General features: G+C 40.3%; 1 protein-coding gene across 8 annotated transcripts in view; it reads left to right on the forward strand.

The window, feature by feature from the left end:
- Window positions 1-23629, forward strand: part of TACC2 (transforming acidic coiled-coil containing protein 2) — a 190057-nt gene that overhangs the window by 134641 nt on the left and 31787 nt on the right. For 7 of the 8 annotated variants that reach the window (XM_054982166.1, XM_054982159.1, XM_054982164.1 and 4 more), the window contains 6 exons: window positions 2801-4121; window positions 14186-14246; window positions 16070-16277; window positions 21809-21870; window positions 22173-22288; window positions 23402-23573. In XM_054982166.1, coding sequence (XP_054838141.1) covers window positions 2801-4121; window positions 14186-14246; window positions 16070-16277; window positions 21809-21870; window positions 22173-22288; window positions 23402-23573 — 1940 coding nt within the window. The remainder of the gene's footprint in view (window positions 1-2800; window positions 4122-14185; window positions 14247-16069; window positions 16278-21808; window positions 21871-22172; window positions 22289-23401; window positions 23574-23629) is intronic. The other variant, XM_054982163.1, reaches the window with a different exon arrangement.

Raw genomic sequence — 23629 nt, forward strand, 5'->3', positions numbered from 1 at the left:
CAGGTACATAAAACTTATTCCCTCCTTTTATTAACATTTAAAACCTGATTAACCCTTGGAAATGTTAGGTCAGACACTGAATCTGCAGTTATAGTCAGATTATCATAAGCAGTTATAGTCAGATTATCATAATAGCCCATAAGGATATTGAAATGCAGTGTGAATATACTTTGTTTTGCCCCATGTCAGACTTTAGTGGGCCCCATGCAGAATAAAATAATTGCCAGAGGGAAAAAATGGGTTTAGGCAGGTCAGCTAGCAGAAGTATGAATACTGACTAGAGATGGGCATGATCCAAAAAAAATTAACAATCCAGCTGATCGTGGATTGGCGCCAGTGACGATCCCGAATTAACAATCCACACCGAGCATCTCCTGTTCCCGATCCGTGGATCGTGGAGGCCAAAGCAGGGCGCGCTGCTATTCCCAGCTATGTGGGAAGGTGGGTGGTGGCAGCGGCCGCCGGGCCTGGCGGGCACGGGGAGGCGGCGACAAGCTGCTTCCCCTCAGGGGGCGGGGGGTCTGGCCGCTCGCCAGCAGTACCTCCCATGTGCCCACCCACCACACCAAACTGGAGCACGCTGGTATTCCCAGCGATACATGAATGGTGGGTGCTGGCGGCGGCCGCTGGACCTGGCGGGCACGGGGAGGCAGCAACGAGCCGCCTCCCCTCAGGTCCCATTCAGCAACACAGGAGGTCTGTGTTTGGCCATCAGAGCTGCCTATCGGGGTTTGCAGGGATGAGATTGGAGTGCCCATGGCTACAGAACACCCCCTTGCCCTCCCTTCCCTGGGTGTCTTCTCCCAACTTGTGACTGCTTTGCTGCTCCGTGGTTGGAAGGAAGCCCTGCTGATCAAGGAAAGCTGGGCTTCCATTCGGGTTTCCAGGGCAACAGAAGGAGGGCAAACAGAGCTCAGGCATTCCCCTGGCTCCGTTGCCAGGGGAATAGATTGCTGGCGCCTGAGTGTCTGGATCCCTGATCCAAGCCCGAATGCAACGATCCAGGCCTCTCCCGATTGCTGGATCATTGGCCGTGAATGATCACGATCCGCCGGGTCACGATCGCGCGATCGCCATTATTGTGGGGGGTTTTCGATCGTAATGCGGATCGTGCCTGTCTCTAATACTGACTGCTGGGAACAAGGATACAAAGTATTTGTAACTCGATTTATTTAAATATGCTAAAGTATACAATTGCTTCTGCCCGTGGCTGTGTGTGCATGCATGCAACATTGTGTCTGTAGAGACAATGGTGGCAATTCACATGAACCAATGTAAGTTAGTGACAGAATGTTGGACTTGGATGTGGAAAACCCCTGTTCAAATCTCTGCTTATCTTGAAGCTCGTGCAGTAGCCTTAAGTAAGTCATCATCTTAAATTTTCTTCCAAGACAAGCACACTAAAGCTAGTTAATTTAGTACTTCAGAAATATTTCCATGACTCCGAGGTGCCACTACAAGGTCTGTGTGTTCCTAGTTGCAAGACAGGGAATGCTGTGTTTTCCTTACAGTTTCAGCTAGAAGGCATTCCAGAAAGGTTTCAGTACACAAGTACTACAGTGAAATTTATTATATCCTGATTGATTGATTGATTAGATTTTTAGCCCGCCCTCCCCACAAGCAGGCTCATGGTGGGTTACAATCATAAATAAGGTACAATAGATAAAACCAATAAAATAACATCTCAGTGCAAACATGAATATCAGCCTTCCAGATGGGGCACCCTTCCCCCTTCCCTGCCCACCATACACAAGGTAAGAAAAGGGTGGAGGTGTGGGTTGGTGAAACTCTTAACTTCTCAGGCATGGGGGGCAGATGGACCATATGCCCCCCCCCTCACTGGCAGGAGACCGACAGGGAGGCTAATTAGATGGATCCAGTGCTGGTCTCAACCATATGCCTGGTGGAATATCTCTGTCGTATAGGCCCGCCGAAAAGATACAAGATCTTGGCGGTCCCGAGTGTCTTCTAACAGAGAGTTCCACCAGGTTGGGGCCAGGACAGAAAACGCCCTGGCCCTGGTTGAGGCCAGCCGAGCCTCCCTGGGGCCTGGGACCACCAGTAGGTGTTTACCTGCAGATCTAAGAGTTCTCTGAGGTACATACAGGGAGCGTTCCTGGGATATTTTGCTTCCAAGAACACAGTGTAGCAGAAAGTTTAGGCTTATTAGGAAACTGATAGAAAAAAGATTGTATGGAAAATATAGAAAATGATGTAGAAAATGGTGGCTTGCCATTCTACCTCAAGTTCAGCCAAGCTTTCCTTCCTCCTGTAACTTAAATGGGATACAGTGCTTAAGCAAGTTTAGAGAAGGGCAGATATGATAATGTGCTTCTTGGTTAATGGCACAGTTATGGGGTAGAATTATGTTCAGCAAATTAGCCCTTTAGCTTCTGAAGCTTACTTTGAAGCTGCACCTGTATAACCTACTGATGGTTTGCAAATTCCTAACTGGAATGATCCATTTCCTTCCTTTTAAACATGTTCAAAAGAACAAGTTTTGAATAAACTTGCTTTTGAACTTCTTAAAAATTTACCTTCTTTCTTCCCACCTCTTTTGTTCTCTTATTTCCTTTAGTTTGCTTTCTTTCTTTTAGTTGTTTGATTTTCACTGGTCGTCTGGAATGGGGGGAAAAGACATAATGTTATCTTCAGGATATTTAAGGTCACAAAGAATCTGATGATTTTATTTAAAAAGAGAGAAATAATTCACTTTAGAATCTCTCCATGTGGTTCATCTCTCTCCCTGCCCCATCAGTTTCAAATTGGATACTAAACATTTTCTCTTTTGCTTTCATAGGCTTTTGTTCTGATACAGTGTCAATAACTGAAGTTTCACATAGTGAATCAATAGAAGAAAGTGTATTCCGTCCTCCTTCTCATTCATTTTCTACTGTTTTTGATGAAGACAAGCCTATTGCCAGCAGTGGGGCTTACAACTTGGACTTTGATAACATTGAAATTGTAGATTCTTTGCAACCTGTCGATCCCAGCTCTCTGGACTCAAGAAGCTGTGACTCCAAGGCACATGTCCGGAGGAAATCCACAGATTCTGTTCCAATTTCTAGATCTACTTTGTCTCGGTCCCTTAGCTTACAAGCTGGTGATTTTGATGGAGCGTCTTTTCTTGGTAATAACGACACAGCAGGTTCAGCAACAGATCCATTTGGTACTGGTTCAAGCAGTGCTTCTAGTACTCTTAAGCGAACAAAGAAGCCTCGGCCAGCTTCCTTAAAGAAAAAGCAATTGGCAAAAAAATCCTTAGAAGTGCCACCAGTGAAAGAACCAGAACCCTCTGAAGTCAAGCAGGAATCTACTGTCCCAAGAGGGGAACAGACACCTGGAGAGAGAGTGGAACCTGCTGAAACTGAATGTGCTGAGACTTCCCAAAGTACTGCTGAGAAACAGGTGTCCCCTCCTGTTCTTGAAGCAGCATATCCTTTTGACCCCAATAACTCTGAAGAAATTATTACATTTGGCACTGGAGACATCAAAGTACAGGACTCTCCTCCTGTTGGCAAGAAAGTTCTTGCTCTTTCAACTGCGCCAGAAGCTGTGGAGGTGACTCCTTCCGACACAGGGGGACGAGAAGATCCACCAGTGAAAGGCTTAGCAGTTAGATTGGAATTTGATTATTCTGAAGAAAAAGGCAGTGGAGAAGAGCAACAAGAAAGTGTTTCTCTGCCCAAGAAATTGGGCAAAAAGCCTGGCGCCAAAATGCCACTCAGGAGGCCAAAGCCTAAAAAGCCTGTGGAAAAGCTTGACAATGCCCCTGCCACTCCAACCAAGGCACCCAGTGATACAAATGACATTCCTATCCCCAAAGGCTCTTATACTTTTGATATTGACAAGTGGGATGACCCCAATTTCAATCCATTTTCTTCCACTTCCAAAATGCAAGAATCTCCTAAACTGCCTCAACAAACTGCAGCTACATACAGTTTCAGTCCAGATATGTGTGAGGACTCAATTGACCCTTTTAAGCCTTCCTCAAAGGTAGCCAGTTCTCCCACAAAATCTCCAGCCTCCTTTGAGATACCAGCTAATGCCAGTGACATCAACGGAATGGAAGGAGACTGCATCAATAAACCAGCAAAAAAGAAGAAGACGCCACTCAAGACGTAAGTCAAAGTGTACAGAAACTCCTGTGTCCTAAATAACAATGTTTGTCCACTTCCTTATATTTATATTTAGATGGTGTGTTAGTTACATTAGGGACATGGTATAAGGAAACAATGGATTTTTTTGTTAGATAGCTTCAGTATGTACCTTTCCACTGACATTTGGTGTTATAGTATGATCATGTTTTCTCTTAAATTTTTCTCAGAAAGGAAAAAAAAATCTCAAAAAGCTTCATTGTACTGGCTTTATTATATATTACAAACAAACCTGTATTTATAATAGGTATGAATTTGATTCATATGTTCACTCTCTCCTCTCTTTGGGCATGGAGTACAGCTGAAGGCTTCCTGGTTTCTAAAGCCTTGAATCAAGCTCTAATTTGCTTTTGTACTTGAACAAACTGAAGTTTGTTTTCTTCCTGTAAACAAGTGGTTTAAACCAAAGCTGGTAGCTGGGTACTTAAGTGTTGCCATTCAACTGGCTTTCTGACCTAGAATAATTCATTGTTTTAATTTATTATATTTTAATTCATTTTAATATTTTCATGCATTTATTTTAATTTTTTTAATATTTAAAATTTTATTATTAAAATGTTTAAAATATCTATGACCTGTCTTTCTACTGAAACAGAACTCCTAGAGACTAACAACATGATTAAAAGCAATCCATTAAAACAATTAAAAGTAATCAACACCAATAAAAGAAGCAACAGCCAATATACAATGAAAACAAGAGCATGCTCTCACCTGTTGTATGTGTATTGCTAATAGGGTTGCCAACTGTGTAGAGAAAAAAAACTCCATCAATTTAATAGAGGCTCAATTGGATATTACCTGGTGATAGTTTCAGGTGGGTATCTGTGTTGGTTTGCAGAAGAAAAACAAGTTTTGAGTCCAGTGACTCATTTTAAAAGCCAACAAAAATTCCAGGGTATAAGCTTTTGAGAGTTAGTCTCCCTGACAAAGGAAGCTTGCCTCATCTTGAAAGCTTATACCCTGAAAACCTTGTTGGTCTTTAAGGTGCTACTGGACTGGATTCTCGCTCTTACCAGGAGGGGTTATTTACTCTCATGCCATGAAAAGCTTCAGCTGCCCATTTCCACACAATAAACCTCTGTTAAATTGACGGGGTGTTTTTTCTCCAGTCAGCTGTCAACACTCATAGCTAGTAAATTGGAAGAGTTTGTTCTAACAAGAAAAGTTCTTAGGACTTAGAAGCTAATCTTGTAAAGCCCAGTCATGTGGGTTCAGTTTGTGCAGAGGTTTATATCAATGGTGATCGCATAAGACAAACCTTCTAAGTTCTGTTCATTTCAGTGTCTTAGAATGTATCATATAATTAAGAAGCCGCGAGCACTATTAAAGTGAGTGAGTCTGTTTTATCAATTCATGTCTTTTAGTAGGGCTGTGGTTGGGAAAGTGGTTGGAGGAATGCTGAATGAAAGCTTCATTTAGACTTTTTAATGCTGCGAATGGATGTTTTCCTTTTATTGATGGAATTGAGGCACAGAAAATGTACACTACTTTTCTTAAGATTAAATTTTCATCGTGTTTTGGTAGGAGGTTACACACAATATTTACACAGGGCATACCTTACAGTTTAAGTGCTATAGGGTTGGAGTTTTTTTTCCCAGTCTGTGTCTTCCTGCACTTCTTGTTTATGCTGGTACACTTATAAGCCGAGTATATCTTTTACTAGCTCACTTTCTCCCCAGCATTCTAGGAGAGCTGCATATGGTCATCTGTTTATCTCAATTATTTTCTCTTGAGTGGCAGTAATTGAAGACAATTATTTTCTTTAATAGTGTAGCTTCTTTAGGCTTTGTAGTCTTAGGACTGTAGTCTGGTGTCCTTCAAAACCACCAAATGAGTAAGATAAATTGTCCTCAATTTTTGAGTCTGAATTCAGATCTCTGTTGAGAATTATTAGGATTTGTTAAGCCTCTAAATAAAAAAGCAAGCCTGTAGTGGGTATTGAACTTCATATCAGGTATAAATTTGTTCAGTGTGCAGTATGAACCCCATCTTTCTATAGGAAAAAACAATAGGGAGTCTAGCCAAAAAAAACCTCACTTAATTAGGCTTGTTTACTGATTGCAGGATCTAGAATTGGCAATAATCTTTATTTGCTGATATGTAATGTAAGAACAGTTATGTTGGTTGAGACAATAAATTCAGTAAACAAAAGACCTGGCAAAAACAATATATGCAACAAAAGTAAAAGAGAAACCAATTTCAAGTATCACATTTTATCAAAATCCAACACATTTCACAAATAGTTCTTCAGGGGTAGCAGCGGTATACAGATATAAAACATTAAGCGTTATTAAAATACAGCTGCAAACCTAGACAGGTCATTGAGTGCTTACCATCTACAAGAGATATGTATATGAAAAATCAAGATTTCATTACATGTTTTTAAAATCACATAAGGAACTATGCAGGGAGAAAACAGCTTTTACAAGCCTCATTCTCGAAAGGCTTGCAGCCTCAGAAAGTAGAATTCACCCAGGATTTAAGCTGCCTTTAGTAATCAACAATTAAACAGCAAAATTTTCTGCTTTTGATATTCTATTTACAGTTCAATGTTATTTTCTGTTTTAATAAAATAATAAAAAAAAACAGCAAAGAAGGATAAAACTAGGACTAACCTGTTTTAGGAACTTGCTGAAATTACAAACACAGTCTTTATTTAAGTGCCAACGAAATACAGGCATAAATGCTGATTGTCTTAAACAATGAAGGCAGTGTAAATGGATTCATGTGTAGTACTTTCAAAAAAAGTCCAGTTTTGGTTCACATATGTGATGCTGAATTAAATATAGAAACCTCTTTTTAATTGCATTTTAAGCAATGCATGTCATAGACAAAAATGTACATCTTCATTAAGGTTTGGTGGGTAAAGATGTTAGAAGGTAAACAACTGTTGTTGAGTCAACCTGGTCTTTAGTGAATACGATCCATGCTGTTTAAAACACAGAACCGACAGCAATACCTGCATTTTATTAGCCCACATAAAGGCAATTGCTTGGCGCTGGCAAAAGTTTGCTTATGCATCTGCATTTCAGAAAGCCCTTAAAGTAAGTTAGTCCTAGGTTCATATTATTTTATGTTTTCTTTTGGATTATTAGATACTGAAGGTATCTTATAAATTTGTAGAAATGTTTGTGATAGGGTAAAAAAAAAATCCTTAAGGGTGTATTTTAGTTTTCCTGCTGAAAATGAGGATTGTAAAAGCAGCTTGTTCTCTATATAGTCCTTAAATTTTAAATTTTATAAATAATGTATTGAAGTTGTACGTGAATGCAAAATAATATTGTGTGTACAGTGAGAATTTACAGCTGTGTTCTAATGTTCTGTTTATATCTGTAGACTAACTCTTTAAAATATTATTTTATGAAACCTAGTGGGCTTGAATACAACATGGAATTGTATTTATTCAAAAGTTGGTTTCTATTTTGTTTTGCTTCAGACATTAAGCTAAGCTATAGTCTAACGTTATGAAAATAAGCCTAGAGCTGTAACATTCCCTAATTTCACTTCCCTCTCCTATCACACAGTGAATCTTTCCCTTCTATTGTAAGTCATAGGTTGTTGTTACTAGGGGTGTGCACCAGAAAAAAATTGAGTTTCCTGCTTCGGGTTTCCCCTAAGTTTACCGAAAGCGGGAAAAAGCTTTGTAAACACCCGAAACCCTAAGCAGCAAGCAGCTTCAGATACGGGTATTTAAATCACTTTGGTATGTGTAAAGATTCGAAGCATACCGAAGTGAGGGGGGAAGCTTCCAGCCCCACCCCCACCCCCATACCACTTATCTGGCCCCATAAAGGGGTATTTAAACCCCCATCAACAGCTGCTTGGGGGGGATTTCCCTGCCAAACAGCAGATTCTGGGAGTTAAATGCCCCTTTCTGTGCAACTGTGCAGCAGCATGGAAAGGGGCAGCATAAACCCTGGCCAGGCAGCTGATTCAAAGGGAGGGTAGTAATACACTTTCCCTTTCGCTGTGAAGCAGCAGGGAAAGGGCATTCCCCCCCCCCCTTCGATTGGTTTCTTGACCATGCAGCTGATCCAAAGGGGGGGGATAAAATGGTCCTTTCCTCACTGCTTCGTAGCAGCAGGGAAAGGGCATTTAAGTCCCCCCTTCGATCAGATGCTTGGTGGCGATTTCCCCACCAAACAGCTGATCCCTGGTTTTAAATGCTCCTTTCCATGCTGCTTTGCAGCAGACTGGAAGGGGCATTTAAACCCCAGCCAGCTTGGATCAGCTGCTTGGTGGGGATTTCCTCACCAAACTGCTGATCCTGGGGTTTACATTTAAACTTCGTGACCTGAAGCTTTCCGAAGCAATAGGAATCGCTTCTGGAAGCTTTGATTTGGGGTTTCCGAGTTGGGCCCAGTTCGGAAATCCTGAATCTTTGCAAATCAGGTCCGATTCGGGTATTTTATCCAAATCGGAAACTCAAATCGCACACCCCTAGTTTTTACATTTAAACTGCAATTCATTGCCAGTTACCTGAAGAAACTGTTCCGTCCATTTAATACTGTCCTGTACCTTGTTTAATAATAATATGTGGAAATGGGCTGTTGAAGCTATTCATAACATTCAAGTAAATAATGTCCTATTAAAGCATTATAGCAATTTCTCTCCAGACAAATCTTGATTGGTTATCCTCTCGAATACCACCTTGTAAGCCACAGTTTACTAACTTGAATTAGAGTTGCCAGCATCCAGGTGGGGTCAGGAGTTGGCAGCCCTGCTATGAATGCAAGAACAAATCATGGTTTATAAATTACAAAAAAAGGAAGGGACAAAAGGATCTTGATGCATAAGGGAGAGAAGGAACAGGAGCGTGTGTATCTGGTGCCCATTTTTAAAATGCTCCATCTTAGTTTAACAGCATATTTGAATCCAGTGACACCTTAGAGACCAACAACATTTTCAGAGTGTAAGCTTTCAAGAGTCAGAGTCCCCTTCTTCAGACTAAGGAAGTAGGGAGCTCTGACTCTTGAGAGCTTACACTCTGAAAATATTGTTGGTCTGTAAGGTGCCACTGGATTCAACGCCTGCTATTCTAGCCTGCCTAGTAAAACAGTGGCCCACAGAATCTCACAAAGTTGTCTGTTGGCAGGAAAGCATCTCAAAAGACATGTGTTTTGATACAAAGAGGGCAACTTTCAGAACTATCCTTTTTTAAAAAAAAAAAATCTTGTTCAAGACAAGTGCTGAAAGGAATAAAGATACATTCACGCCCCCAGTGCTGTAGAATTTGCAGGAGCTATAGAAGTCCACTGGAGTTGTCTTGCCTGGATCACAAAGATTTAGAGAAGAGTTGGTTTCAATCCTTATATGTGCAATTTAAAGATCTGCAGGGCTTGAGAGCTTTTAATGGTCACTAGAGCCAAATTGTACTTTGCTTTGTGTAACTTCCCTGAATTTGTTATTAATAACTAAGTTGAATGAACGCTAAGGAGAGAGGAGGCAGAACCTCCTAAGTCTTTCCCCTTTGCTCATTGTAGTGTTCAAAATGTCTCTTCCTGCAGCTCCTTTCTTCCTATGTAAGCGAAAAAATATGGACAGTAGGGGTGAGCAGATAAAGCCAATATCATTTTTTAAGATTATATTGTGTTGTCATCATCAGTGTCACTTTACTTACAAAAAACAAATCTCTCCTAGCCTAGCTAGTAAAATTGTGGTCCATTTTAGCTCAGAGTCCATTGATAATTGTTTTTATGTCATATATACAGATAAACTAGTTTTACACCAATTATATGCCATTGGCACATGCGCTTTTTTATGGGATAAATTCAGTATATGAGAAAGCAAAAAGGTGTAAAAATAAAGGCTTGCAAGTCCATTTTTCATGAGAGAGAAGTGAAATTAAAATAGAGGTATATGAATCAAACCAGCAAACTTTTGTCGTTTGGTCTTATCTATAAGGTACAGGTCCCCATATCATTTTTCCTGTGGAAAGTTACAGCTGATGTGGCTTAGTTTTGAGCGGAAAAGCAACCCAAAGGGAATGAGATTTTCTTGGCTCACTGCTCCTCACCAATGTTCTGCTCAGATTTTTAGCCTTCCACAACTGCTTTTGCCTTTAAAATATATGAGTAAAGTTATATGTAGTTTGGCCCAAATATGATAGCAACAAAAGACACCACTGTTATTACTCTCCACTTACCCTTTAAATTTAGCCCTTTCTGATGTCTGTGAGCACACCTATAGCCACTTAAAGCTACTGCCATGGCTATGCATTTATAATATTTAAACGGGCAGAGATAGACATCAGCCTTGAAAACTAGATTTTATGATTGTTAAAGCATGTTTGAAAAGGTTTGGACTCAATGAAGAAAGCTGAAACTTTGCCACATCTCATTAATTCCTCATGAATGGGGACTGCGGGCACAACCTAACAATAGTTAGCTGCACCCAAGTCCCATCGAAAGGATGTATGCTTTTAAGAGTACACTTCCAGTAGTTACCTAAATTTCAGTGAGATGTTATGCCTAGCTGGCTTGTGCTGAATGTTTTAAGATGTGGACTTTCCAAAGTAGCAAAAATACATGCTGGTTTTAGACTAATGAAAGTAATAGTATCTCCTCTGTGTCAGTCAGTTCCTTCTGTCTGTGTCTTTCTCTCTTTTTGTCTTATTTGTCTTAGGATGGTTGAAGATGTGATGTCTGTGTGTTCTCTTTTGTAAGTAATTTTGATGCTAAACATGCTTGCCATGGTTGGAAATGCCTCATCTTTTGTGTTTGTGCCATCATCCTCTTTTCCCTTCTCTTGCATTACCATGTACTGCTGGGCATGGTGCTTTTTATTCTGTCAAAATTAATGTAGCTTTTCAGGCCAAAGTTCTTGTTTTAAGGAACCTGCATGTGTGTCACTCACTAAGCTTAAACATGACTGCTATCTGTTGGATTGTCTGTCAGATGCATTTCAGGTCTTTCATGTTTAATTTCTCCAGCTGAAATAGGAATATTTTGTTTGTTAATAGATGGCTGCTAACACCACAGCCTTGCAATACATTGCTACCCTTTCTCATTATCAGGCCACCACTGCTGCTTGCCTGGAGTTTGGGAGCTATAGGCAATCACCAGCTTTTACCATTGCTTTCAGAAGCACTCCAGTAGCACTACTTTCTATGTATGACTGTGGTGTGGTGTAAGAAGTGTTTTATAAATGGTGCTTGACAGGCCAGGGGATCTGTCAGTGAACCTTTGTAATACTGATTTGATCTGAATAAACCAAAACACATCTGTTATCTCTTCTTGATGGCTTTGCCAGTAATTGTCTGAGGTGTAGCTAGATGAGTTGTAAATATTTCTTACTTTTGTGTGCAGGCAGGGAGGTTGTGTTTGGGTGTCATTCTGCAACTTTTGGCTAATACGTTCTGTTCCTGTATCAAGGGATAACTCTTAAGATCTGTATCTTGATAAATTTGAAAGATTTAGGTTCTGTCTAGGTCTATCCTTTCCACTTTAATGTTTTTAGTCTGTGAGTTTATGGGTGAATATATGTTGGTCTTATTCAGTTTCTCAGTCCATCTATGAGGTGACCAAAGGAGGGGGCAATCTGCCCTCCAGTCAGGGAAAAGGGGAAAGAAGGGGTAATATTGCTACCAAACTCAGAATATTAATGCAGTCCTGATGCCTGAGCAGAGTTTCTCCAGTCTAAGGCTCTTGAAATCAGCTGAGGATTGCATTGTTTGTTTGTGGGGCAAGCTTAAAGGCAAGGGGTCCAGAGCAGAAGAAATATGCATACAACTTTGTTGGATGAAAACAGGCCACAACTTTATTGGTTACACAGATGAAAAGGAGCATTGGCTGCGTAGGGCATGGATCCCAGCATCGGGAGACCCGTCTGCCAGCCGATGACCCTCAAACCCCTTCAGCCCGCCTGCCAAAGAGGGACCCTGCGGGGTGACGGTTGAGGGGTCCACACTGGGCGGCAGCCTCTGCGTGGGTCCCCCGTCACCTGGAAGCAGGCATGCCCCAGCAGCCCCCGAGCTGGGCCTGCCATTGCCATGCCTGGTCCAAGATCCCTTATGGGGATCCCCATCTATGGGGAAACAGTGCCTGTAGGCCCTGTTTCCCCCCAAGGGATCGGTGCCCAATGCTCCAAACCGCCCACTCCAAGTTGTGACTATTCAATATCTTAACAGAGACTTTTCCAAGGAATCTCATTCTTAACAAAAGTGTTAACAGTATGCTTGACATAAACAATTATATCTAACCCTATTCTAATACAGAAAGCAATCATGACTTAAGCAGAACAAAAGCTGCTAATACCAGAAAAAATTGTAACAAAAGTGGAGGGAGGGAGGGGTTCGCAGCTCCGGAGCCGACTTCAGGGCTCTCGCTCCGGCCCCAGCCTTATGAGCCAGAGGAGGACCTGAGGGAAAGCTTCTTCCCTCGGGTCCAGCGACAGCCTGCATTTAAATGGCCAGCCAGCCAATAACCTGGCTGGCTGGGAAATGCCTCCGCGCGGCTCACTTGGAGCCGCGCACAACAGAGCCGGGGCCGGAAGGGGAAGGAGCCGCCTCTGCTCTTCCCACCCATCACCAGCGAGCCCTGCAAACGCCGGCCCCGGTAAGAACGGGGCCGGGAGCTTCTCAGAATCTAGGGGGAGTGGGCACTGGGTTTTCCCTGAGCCTCAGGATCCTGACTAGCACTGTGTAACCTAGTGACAAAGGGGGACAAACATGGATAAATACCATGACAACTTTCCGGGGCAGTCCCTGAGGATGTGCAGAGTGCAGTAGAAACTCAGGAGCTGTACCAGTCAAAGTAAAAGAATAGGATTTTTTGAAATGTGAAAAGTGGATAGGGAATAGAGAATGTTCATTTAGAATTAAAGGCAATTGCTATGCTAATTCCACTAAAGACAAGGCCGAAAGAAAATATTAAATATGTTTGCTTGTATGTGTTTATTTATTTGGAGAATTCATATATCTCATCTTCAGAGACTTGCTAGAGCAATGCAGTCTTAAATAGAGTTGCATCTTATAAGTCCATTGAGTTCAATAGGCTTAGAAGGATACAACTCTGTGTATGATTGCACTGTAAGTTTGCTAAATACCCATTTCCAGTTATGTATCTTTTTGTTTCCCTGGGGTTCTCTTCCTTAGATACAGGCTGCTTCCACACACATTGGATAATCCACTTTCAATACTCTTTAGTGAACATTTGAAACTGATTTTCCATGTGCGGAACAAAAAATCCACTTCAAAAGGATTGCGAAAGTGCATTGAAAGTGTATTATTCAATGTGTGTGGAAATGGCCACAGGGCACCAGTCATATTGAACTTTTCTGCCTTCCAGAGCACAAAGAACAAGGGCAAAGGATGTTCTTAAATTTTGTAGCTGTTGGAGAGTTTAAAACTCTGTTACGAAGCTTAACCTATTTCTGAACTTTAGGTTTCTTTTGGGTAAATTTCTCTCTTGTACTTCTCAACTGTAGAGGGGGGTGTTGTTACAAACTTATCCCTTGAACTAACAATGAAAATGTCAATGGCCAGGGCCTTGGAAAAGATATCTAGTCTCCAGCACTCTGCTGTATTCTCAGGCAAACTGGCCGTATTGCTTGATTTTACTGCTCTAGCCAAACTTACCTAATTTTACATACACACAAAAGAATGGGGGAGGAGTGGTTTGACTAAATGATCTTTGTGTGATTATGCAATCTGTTTGGGAGGGGGGTTATGTTTCTGTTATTGAGATGTTTTGAGACAAAATTTCAAGACAGGACTACTATGGATCTGTTTTTGTTTGTCATCAGTGTTACAATAAATGGCTTTGTTTCTCATTATTTGGATAAAATTATGTTTCCTAATTTATTTTGGAAATTCAATTTGCATGCTTGGTTTCCTTCTAAAAAAAACATTCAGTCTGTGCATGATCAAAAACAAAGATCATAAGCATGGTTTTCCATGGTGCAAACATATGAAACTTTCTGAAGCAGGAAAGCTTTCTGTGGTAGTGGTTCCTTAAGATCTGTGTTGCTTATTTTTTCATTCCATTGTTTCTCGCCTGCCATATTCACATTTTCCCCTTCCTTTGCAGTGATACATTTAGGGTGAAAAAGTCACCAAAAAGATCTCCACTCTCTGAGCCACCTTCACAGGTAAAGTTCTTAGAAATTTTTATATAAGTGTTTCCCTCATGGTTTTGCACACGGGTCTAATTATATCTGTTAGATGTGACAATTGTATTAAAATTCCATTATGACTGTTAAGGAGTTATCTTCGGGAACCTACGGAGTACGCAATATTAAACCACAATCTTCAGGCAAAATAATTAACCTTGCATTCTTGGTTATATGCATTAACAATAAAATACAATAAAATACCTTTTTGATAAGCAAATTAATCTTCAAAGTTGATGATTCAAAATCTGTGATTCAGAGTTCTGACTGGTGCTAAACTTTTCTTCAAGCATAGTTTTTTAAATATATTTTTTATGTTCTACACAGAAAAGCATAGATATTTAAAACATTGTTAAAGTGATGTTTTAAAATATTTAATGTTATCTGGGTGAAATTGAAAATAGTAAAAAAAGCCTAGTAAATAACAGGAACTCAGTTAATCTAGAGGGAGGGGCCACAGGCAGAGCATCTGCTTTGTATACAAAAGGACCCAGGCTAAATATCCCACATCTCCACATAAAAGGGTAAGATAGTAAGTAGAGGGGTTGCTGTCAATTGTGCTAGAAGTACTGATCTTGATCTGAATATAAAAAAGCTTCATTATTTGTTAATTGGATTGCAAATGTTTTTACTTGCTAGTCAGACTATTTCCCATAGAGAACATTAGAAGACTATTCAAAAGCTGAAAATCCAGATGGGAAATGCAGGGGATCTAAGTGTCTGGACATTTTAAAAAAATCCTAGGTGACATAGGATAACCAGAACCCTAATAAAAATTATGTAATCCAGTGTGTAAGGAACATGAATCAATATAAAATTCTATAGTATTCCTTAGTGGTTGAAAGAACCAAAGCTTTTAGTTGTTCAGTCCTCTGTGAAGATTCTATCTGGTCTTTCTGTTGCTGCAAAGGTCTTAAGCATGATTCACCACATGAAACCAATAAAATTGTTGCTATGTTACCTAGCCACACCCCAAGGCAATTTTTAAAATGCACCTGAACCTTTAATAATTGGCATGGCAGAATTCTCTGAAATCGCATGGTAGTATGCAGGGAGTAGCTTCAGAGAACCAGTGTAGTGTAGTAGGTAGAGTCTTGAACTTGGATCCAGTAGAACCAGATTTGATTACCCACTCTCTCAGGGAAGTTTGCTGGGTAACCTGCCTAGTGCCTACTCTACCTCACATTGTTTTTGTGAAGATAAAATAAGAGGATAGGAGAATTATGAAAGCCCTCTAGGTCCCCACTTTAGAGAAAGGTGGAATATAAATTAAGTAAAAATATAAAAAGAGATATTCATCACAAGTGGCTGAACTGCTGCTTTCAAGTACCTAGTAGTAGTAGTAGTAGTAGTAGTAGTAGTAGTAGTTAGTAGTAGTAGTAGTAGTAGTAGTAGTAGTAGTACAATGATATCCTTCTAAATCCGTTGGACAATGGGCTTCAAAGTATGTAACTGCTTAGGATAGGGCTAACAGGCAACTAAAATAATTCTCTCAGGTGGTTTGAGTTCAGATTTTATTTTTTTTAGAAAACAAATGGATTACAATCACTTAATCCAGGTACCCTATATTTAGCTTTCTTACCTTTATTAGTGTTCTTATGAAAGCATTAGAACAAATTCCAATCATATTTTTGGCTCAGTGTTTTAAGGGCTGAAATCCTCATGTCTTTGTATGGAGCTAGAATAGGTAGCATGGAGTTAAAAATGAAAGTAAAAGGAATCCAGATACGGGATTGGGGTGGGGCAGAGACAATTGCTTCTTTCTTTGCAGTACAACAGTTGTTGAACATTTGTTCTCTCAGGAGCCCATGCCTCTGCCCACTGCTGAAACTCCCTCCATTGTATCTACTGTGGTTCATGCAACAGATGAGGAGAAACTTGCTTCTTCAGTAGGCAGTCAGAAGTGGACTTGTATGACGGTGGACTTAGATTCAGATAAACAGGATTATCCTCAGCCATCAGATCTGTCAACTTTTGTAAATGAAACAAAGTTCAGTTCCCCTACAGAAGGTAAGCTGAATGGGCTAGTGACAAATCAGTATTTTACTAAACATGGAAAAGGCAAGCAGAATAAAATATGCTTTATTGATTCCCTTTGCTTAACTTCAAATTGAATTGTCTCATTTAATTCTGTCTTCCAGTATACTTAGCTTCGTTTACTGTCTCATGTATATTAAATGTTCTATTTGCTTGGTAACAGTTTGAAGCATGGATATTATCCAGAAACTCCTGAAGTCAATAGTAAGTTTCAGTTAGTTTTAATGAGGATGCTACACAATGATAGACTTGTCTTCAGATTCTTCAGCTACTGCTTGTAAGGTCCAGCTTTAAACCATATTTTTAAACATTCTGGAATACAAATTCAAGAGGAAAAGAGGTTCCAGCCCGTATTTCTTCCTGTTCTATTTTATTTTTAACTTTTTAAATATCTAACATTTTAATTATAATTTTAAAAACCTCATAACTACTACTGTAAATACCCATTCCCCTCCCCCTCCCCATATGTTGCTTGTTCACATCATTAATAAACATCAGATAAAGAAGCTAAAATAATGGAACATTGAAACCTGTATAACGGCACATACAGTTGGACACAAGCAGAAATATGCAAGAAGCCTCCATCCTCTTGCTTATTATAATATAATTCAGTCTATTCTGCTATGGCTATATTTTGATGTTTATACCCTTCTCTTTGGCTTCTGGACCCGTTAGAGTAACTCACAGTAGTGTTTAAAGCAACACAAAAGATAATTTACAATTAATCAGCAGGCATCATTAAATCTACCAATTAAGTTTACTTATAGACTACAATATACCTTTCCTGGAATCCTAATATCTTCCCTTCTTATTTAAGACTCCTGAAAATCAGCTAGATTGAACCTTGTAGGCCTCTCTTAAAGCAGGGGGCGGGGACAGAAGGGGATCCAAAGAAAGCTTGTTACCACAAAAAAAGGCCTGCATATTTTAGATAGGCATCTTGATAAATGTATCCTGAGCTAGGTCTCTCCAGAGGATCTCAGATCAGAGTGAGTTCATATGGGACAACCATAAACTATAATTCAAATATTGTGAGGCAAAACAGGAACATTTTTTTAAACAAAGGATATAGTCAAAATATATTTAATATGTAATTTCATTGACTTTACAGTATAAATGCCCAAAGGGACTTGAAATACTCATTTCCTTATATCTACAGAGCAATGTGGTACGGATTAGTTGTAATTAACAGGTAATGTTTCCTCTGAGATGATTTAAGTGCATACCTGCCAACTAGGCTTTCCTTTATGCTACAGAAGGAAACAAGAGTAATTAATGGTTCATTTCTGAGGCTGTCATTTGTGCCACTCTTGTCTCTACTTTGAAGATCTCCCTTTCACACAAAGCTGCCTTCGTAAGCACTTTTCATGAACCAGTACTTAGGTATTACACTTACATCACCTTGAGTCTGTTTCTTTGCTGATACACTAGAATTATCCTTGTGTGATTCAGTATAATTAAGCATTTGACTCTACTAGGAACATGGAGAGAGAGAATCATTGCCAAATGGAATATATAAAACAATTTTTGTGCTGGATTCATAATTTACAGCCTGTGTTTAGGATTCTGGATGGGATAATACTCATGAATTCTATAGTCAGATTCTAAGAACATCATGGACATTAAGGCAATAGTAGAGATTAAACAAAAGTAATTGCACTATACCCCTCTAGAGGATACTAATACAATGTCAGTTTCATGAACTTACAGGCAACTGTAGGACAGAGGCAATTTGTAAATGGTTGCCAATATAATCTTTTGTAAAATGTAAGCTGTGCATCTCATTTCAGAACTACTGTGACTTTTTGAGTATTGACTTAACAGTTGCTTTATGGAACAGTATCTACTTTCCATTTTGCCTTTAAGATTAGTTTCCATATTAACTGTATAGAAATATCTGTATATTTGGAACTACATGACTTTAAAAGAAAAGTTTTAGACATTGGAAAACACTGTTGGGTATCTAAAGATTACTGTTAACTGTGGACTTGTGTACGGAAAAAAAACCTTGACATCCAGTCTTCCACTACTGCTATTCTGATCTGGCATTCAAATTTTTAGGAGACGTTTTCATCCACCACGGAAGGGAAAGGGAGGCTTATGACACATTGTCCTGGGGACAGGGAGAAGTGACGCGTCTTACTCTCAAAAAAATCTTAATTAACATATTCTGAGGTTAGGAAAGGAAAAAACCTTTGTTTTATTTTTAAACATGTTTTGCTGATTGTTGGAAGTTTCCACTTATTCTTAGGGTGTGATGGTCCCTTCTAGGACAAGGAATTAAGTAATGAACACACAGAAGGATTCTCCATCTTGTTTGTAGAGAAGTTCATAGATCAGGAAAGTGCTCAATGATTGCCACGTTAGCTGAAACTCCTAGACTGTAGGCAAATTTGCTATTAGCATTTTTAATATAACAGATGTTTTGCTGTTAATGTTCGTGAGGGGTAAAAATCCCGCTAGTTCCTGGTCAGCTGGCTGTGAACTTTTACCTGGAATTTAATTTCACATATATTTGATTGTAGGAATAAGTGTGGAAGTGTTCCTGAATGACTAATTTGATCTGCTTTTGACAACTGGTTATCTTAAGAATGTTTTCCTGTCAGTAAAGTTGTCTCCTGTTTACTTAATACACATTTGATTCTGTGATATGCAAAAATAACTGATTGTTCTCAGACAGTGAATGAATTGACTATATTTTGGAATAGATACAGGACAGTTTGTGACTTAAAAACTGTAATTATGCATTAACTTCATTTTTTAATTTTCTGCTCTTGGCAACAGAATTGTTTTTTTCCAATACAAAACCCTCCACGTTGCTCTAATGTTAGCTTCTGATTTTAGTGTAATAGACTTCCAGACAGCAGCCATGAACTGGTTAGGCCTTTATTTGCAAGAGCTAATATGCAATAAGATTTATCCCTCCACCCAGGAAGGAACAAGTGACACATGTTTAATAAGATCACAACTTTGTTGACAGAATTACAGCATAGCCCAAACAAATCGTGGACACATGAAAGCATTGTGGGGGAGTCCTCTGTCAAAGAGAGCCACGTGGAGTGTTTCCAGGGTTAAATGACTTTGGGGGTTACACATCCTTGGCTGAATGCCCTGCTAGACAGACTTGGAGTTGCCTGTCCCTCTCACAGGAGCAGGACAAGCAAGCACCCTTATCCAGGCTAATGAGCAGAGGGGGCTTTTTCTGTTGTTTATCAGAGAATCAGCTTAAGTCCTATCCCTTCCAAGCATAATATTCAAAATATGGTGCAAGGTTGCAGTCTTCAGAATCAGGGTGGGACTCTGTGTTCACTGGTCTGGTAGTAGCTGGAGTTCCATTTCAGCTGCAAATAGGGTTGCCAGCCTCCAGGTGCTGGCTGGAGATCTCCCGGAATTACTAGTGATCTCCAGGTGACAAAGATCAGTTCTCCTGGAGAAAATGGCTGCTTTGGAGGATGGGCTCTATGGCAGTATACCCCACTGAGGCCCCTCCTCTCCCCAAACCCTACCTTTTCCAGGTTCCACCCCCAAAATCAAGAATTTCTCAACCTGGACTTGGCAACCCTAGCTGCAAAGCAAAAGTATGAAGATTTGGTTTTCTGGGAAGATACATGGGAAGGTACTTACAGAACCATTTTTTCTCTGGAGGAAGACTCCTTAAGCTAGAGGAAGGCTCCATACAGAAGTCAGCATTTATTTAAATATTTAGCAAAATTTATATCCCACTTTTCTGCCATCATAAGGGCCACCAAGGTGGCTAACAAATTAAAACACACATAATAAAATAATTTAAACAAAACAAACCAATAACAACACATCTTTAGTTAACACCAGAGCTTAAAACATACATAAAAACAACAATTAAAACATTGGGCATGAGGGAGGGCTCACAGAGGGAATGCCAAACAAAACAAAAAAGTCTTTACCCGCTTGTGGACGATGGCAACAGAAAAGCATAGACAAATTTCACTGGGAGGAGAAATCTAAGGTTTTGGCTCCACAACTAAGAAGGACCTCTACTGGGTTGCCACCCACTTGATCTCAGAAAGTGGGGCACACAAAGCAGGACCTCGAAAGAAGACTGCTAGATAAAGTAGTAGGGTACAGACTGCTGTTTGGGAGTTACTTTATTGTTACATAGCTTATTTATATTGTAAACTGCCTTGAGAAGTAATATGTAGGGGTGTGCACGGGGAAAAGATTCAGTTTTCCCGCTTCGGGTTTACCCGAAGCAGGAAAATGATCCAGAATACCCCAGGGTATTCTGGATCATTTTCCTGCTTTGGGTTCCAGAAATCGCTTCGGTATGCTTTGAAAAGATTCGGAGCATACCGAAGTTAGAGGTTTCCAACACCCCCTGAGCCCCCCTTTCCCCTTCCCCACTTACCTTTAAGGCCGGAACAGGCCTTTTGCCGCTGCCACCATGGCCAGCAGGGTGGTGGGGAAGGCTGCAGCCAGTTCCCTCGGCCTCCTGCAGCCCGCGCCGGCGCTTCGGCCTCTGTGGCAGCGCCGGCGCCTGCACTGCCCGTGCCACCATGGAGGCCTCTGCGGTGGTGGTAGCCAGCAGGACGGCAGCGAATGCCGGCGCCTGCTCTGCCCACACCACCACTTCGGCCTCTGCGGCAATGGGCAGCAAGTGTTGGCGCCGGCACCACCTGCACTGCCATGGAGGCCGCTGTACCAGTGGCAGCAGCCGGCAGGATGGCAGCAAACGCTGGCTCCTGTGCCACCCGCGCTGCTGCGGAGGCCTCTGCGGCGGCCGGCAGGGCGGCAGCAAGTGCCAGCAACGCCACCTCCGCAAGAAAACTGCCCTATAAGTGGGGTGTTGGTGGGAGGATGGGCTCCCCTTAAGGCCCCAAAGCTTCCCAAAGCATTCCGAATGCTTCGGGAAGCTTTTGCTTCGGGATTTCTGAATCGGAATTCAGAAATCCCTAAGCTTTCCAAATCGGGTCCAATTAGGGTCCAACCCCTAGTAATATGTTGAAAAGCAATCCATAACTCTTTTAAATAAATGCAGGCAAGCTGTTTTGTGACTTTATGTTCACCACCCATTGCAAGAGACAAGTAATATCACCATAATAGTTGGTCAGAATGCATTATGGAAATGAAATAATTTGCATGCTTATCAGCTTGTAAAAACTCTTTTGAGTATTGCATGAAAAATTCAATCCAGTATAGATGAAGATATGCTTGATGGTTTGAAAGGTGGGAAGGGAACTCTGTGAGTACTAGGGGAAAGCCCAGTGCTTAGTTGATTCAGGAAATAGAATGCATGGAACAACAAAAGGTAATAATATGGCCATAAGAGGTGAATGAATAAAATACAGCCAATAGATTGTGATTGATATATGGGGGAGAAATCAATAATAGCATGTTTTGAGTTGTGTCTAATAATGTTGACTTTAATGCTGATTAGGAAATTATCAGCCGTTAAACCTTGAGTTTTGTGCAGTAATGACAGGAATGCTTTTATTACTATGCTAAGTGCTCTTCTCTTTGTATTACAGAGCTGGAATATGGGAACTCATATGAAATAGAATATATGGAGAAGATAGGCTCCTCTATAATAGTAAGTTTCCACTTGTGCATTTCTGATTGTCTCCTCTGAATACAAGTGATATGTGCTGATGAAATATACAGAATAAATGCATTAGCTTTAGTCTAGTGGCTTATTTAAATTCAAAGATGCCAATTGACTTGCTGTCTTTTTTTTGCATCCGCTTTGAATTAAAGCCTGAGCATTGACAGAGAAATTTAGCATGTTGTGACTTCTCATTGGTAGTTTAGCCCTATGCAATTAGTTGCATTGCAGGGAGTTGACAGCTTTGTTGTAGTAAAAGATGCATTATAATGTTTCTTTCATTTTGACAGCAGGATGATGATGCTCAGACAAAGCAATCTTTGTACCTCATGTTTGATGCACAGCAGGAGAGTCCAGTAAAGTCTCCTCCAGTCCGATTATCAGATTCTACAACTCCTTGTTCTGGGTACTTCACTGCATTATTGAAAAGAATAATAATTTATAAAGCGTTAATGTCATCATCACAATTATAAATTGTGGCTTATTGTTGGACATTGTTTTTTCTGTGGGGTTATTTTTATGTTTTGTGTGGCAGGAGGAACACAGGACATCACTGGAACATGTAAATAGTAATTCAATAACCATGCAAAATTACACAAGAATCCACTAGGACCTAAAATATAAGCAAAAATTATTTCAGCTTGAGCTTTTGTGAGCAGAGCTCACTTCTTCAGAGGCACAAAAATGTACATCCCTTAGTCCCAGTTAAATGCCCAGCAGAAAGCTGGGCATAATCATGTATATCTATAATCATGTATATCTATAAATGATACTGGATAAAACATCTGATATTTAATAAACCATTTTTAGGTAAAAGTGGGGAAAGGACAAAATACAAAATTAATTCACAACTGAGGAATCTTTGAAAAGCTGTTTGCAGTCTATAGGAATTCTTATATAAATTTCTAATTATATAGATTTCAGAGATAGGTCTGAAAATCTGATGGGCTGAATAGGAGAAGATAATACAATTAAGTTGGTAATGTTAAATGTCCAAAATCTTTATCTTTTCAAATTTTCACAATATAGGTTCTTCAAGGGCTGGTTACCTTATAGGAGGGAGAACCAATCTCACGTTGTACATGATCCTTTTAGCAGTGTATAAAAAATTAAGTTTGGGTGACTTCAACTTAAGACGTTGCTCATATGTTACCAGTATGGTATGTTCCCTGCTTCCATGCGGTTTATGCCCTTGCTACATTACTGCCATCTCAACTGGGATCTGTGTAAGCTGTCTGGATGTTTGTGTGGCTTCTTTCCACACCACTGTCATGACTCTCTGGCATCCAATGAGTATCAAAGTAGAAAGCTACAATGTCCAGTATGGGACTATATCACATGGTAGCAGTATAACTCTGCTCAGCTAAGTGTAAAATAGATTGTTAAACTGAAGACTGTTTATTCCACAGCACAGACTATATTGTTATGTTAGCACATTCTGATTCTTAAATCGTTGATAAAATGCGGTCTGTGTAGAGTTTCTGTTGGGTTACAGGCATGGTGCTCTATTTTTTTGTAGGTCAAGCTTTGAAGAAACAGAAGCCCAGGTGTCCTCTGGAATAAAACTACAACATCCAGCTTCACGATCCCTGGCATCTAGCCAAGAGACGCAAATACAGTCACCTGACAAATCAAAAGGAAAAGAATTGGAGCCCATGACCTTAGGAATCAATTCAAATAGCATTGACATAGTAAGGACTATTTTTTTTAATCCTCTGCTTCGGTACATGAGGTCAAGCACAGAGCT

Source organism: Eublepharis macularius, chromosome 6, assembly GCF_028583425.1.
Source record: "Eublepharis macularius isolate TG4126 chromosome 6, MPM_Emac_v1.0, whole genome shotgun sequence".
In the NCBI taxonomy this organism is placed as follows: Eukaryota; Metazoa; Chordata; class Lepidosauria; order Squamata; family Eublepharidae; genus Eublepharis; species Eublepharis macularius.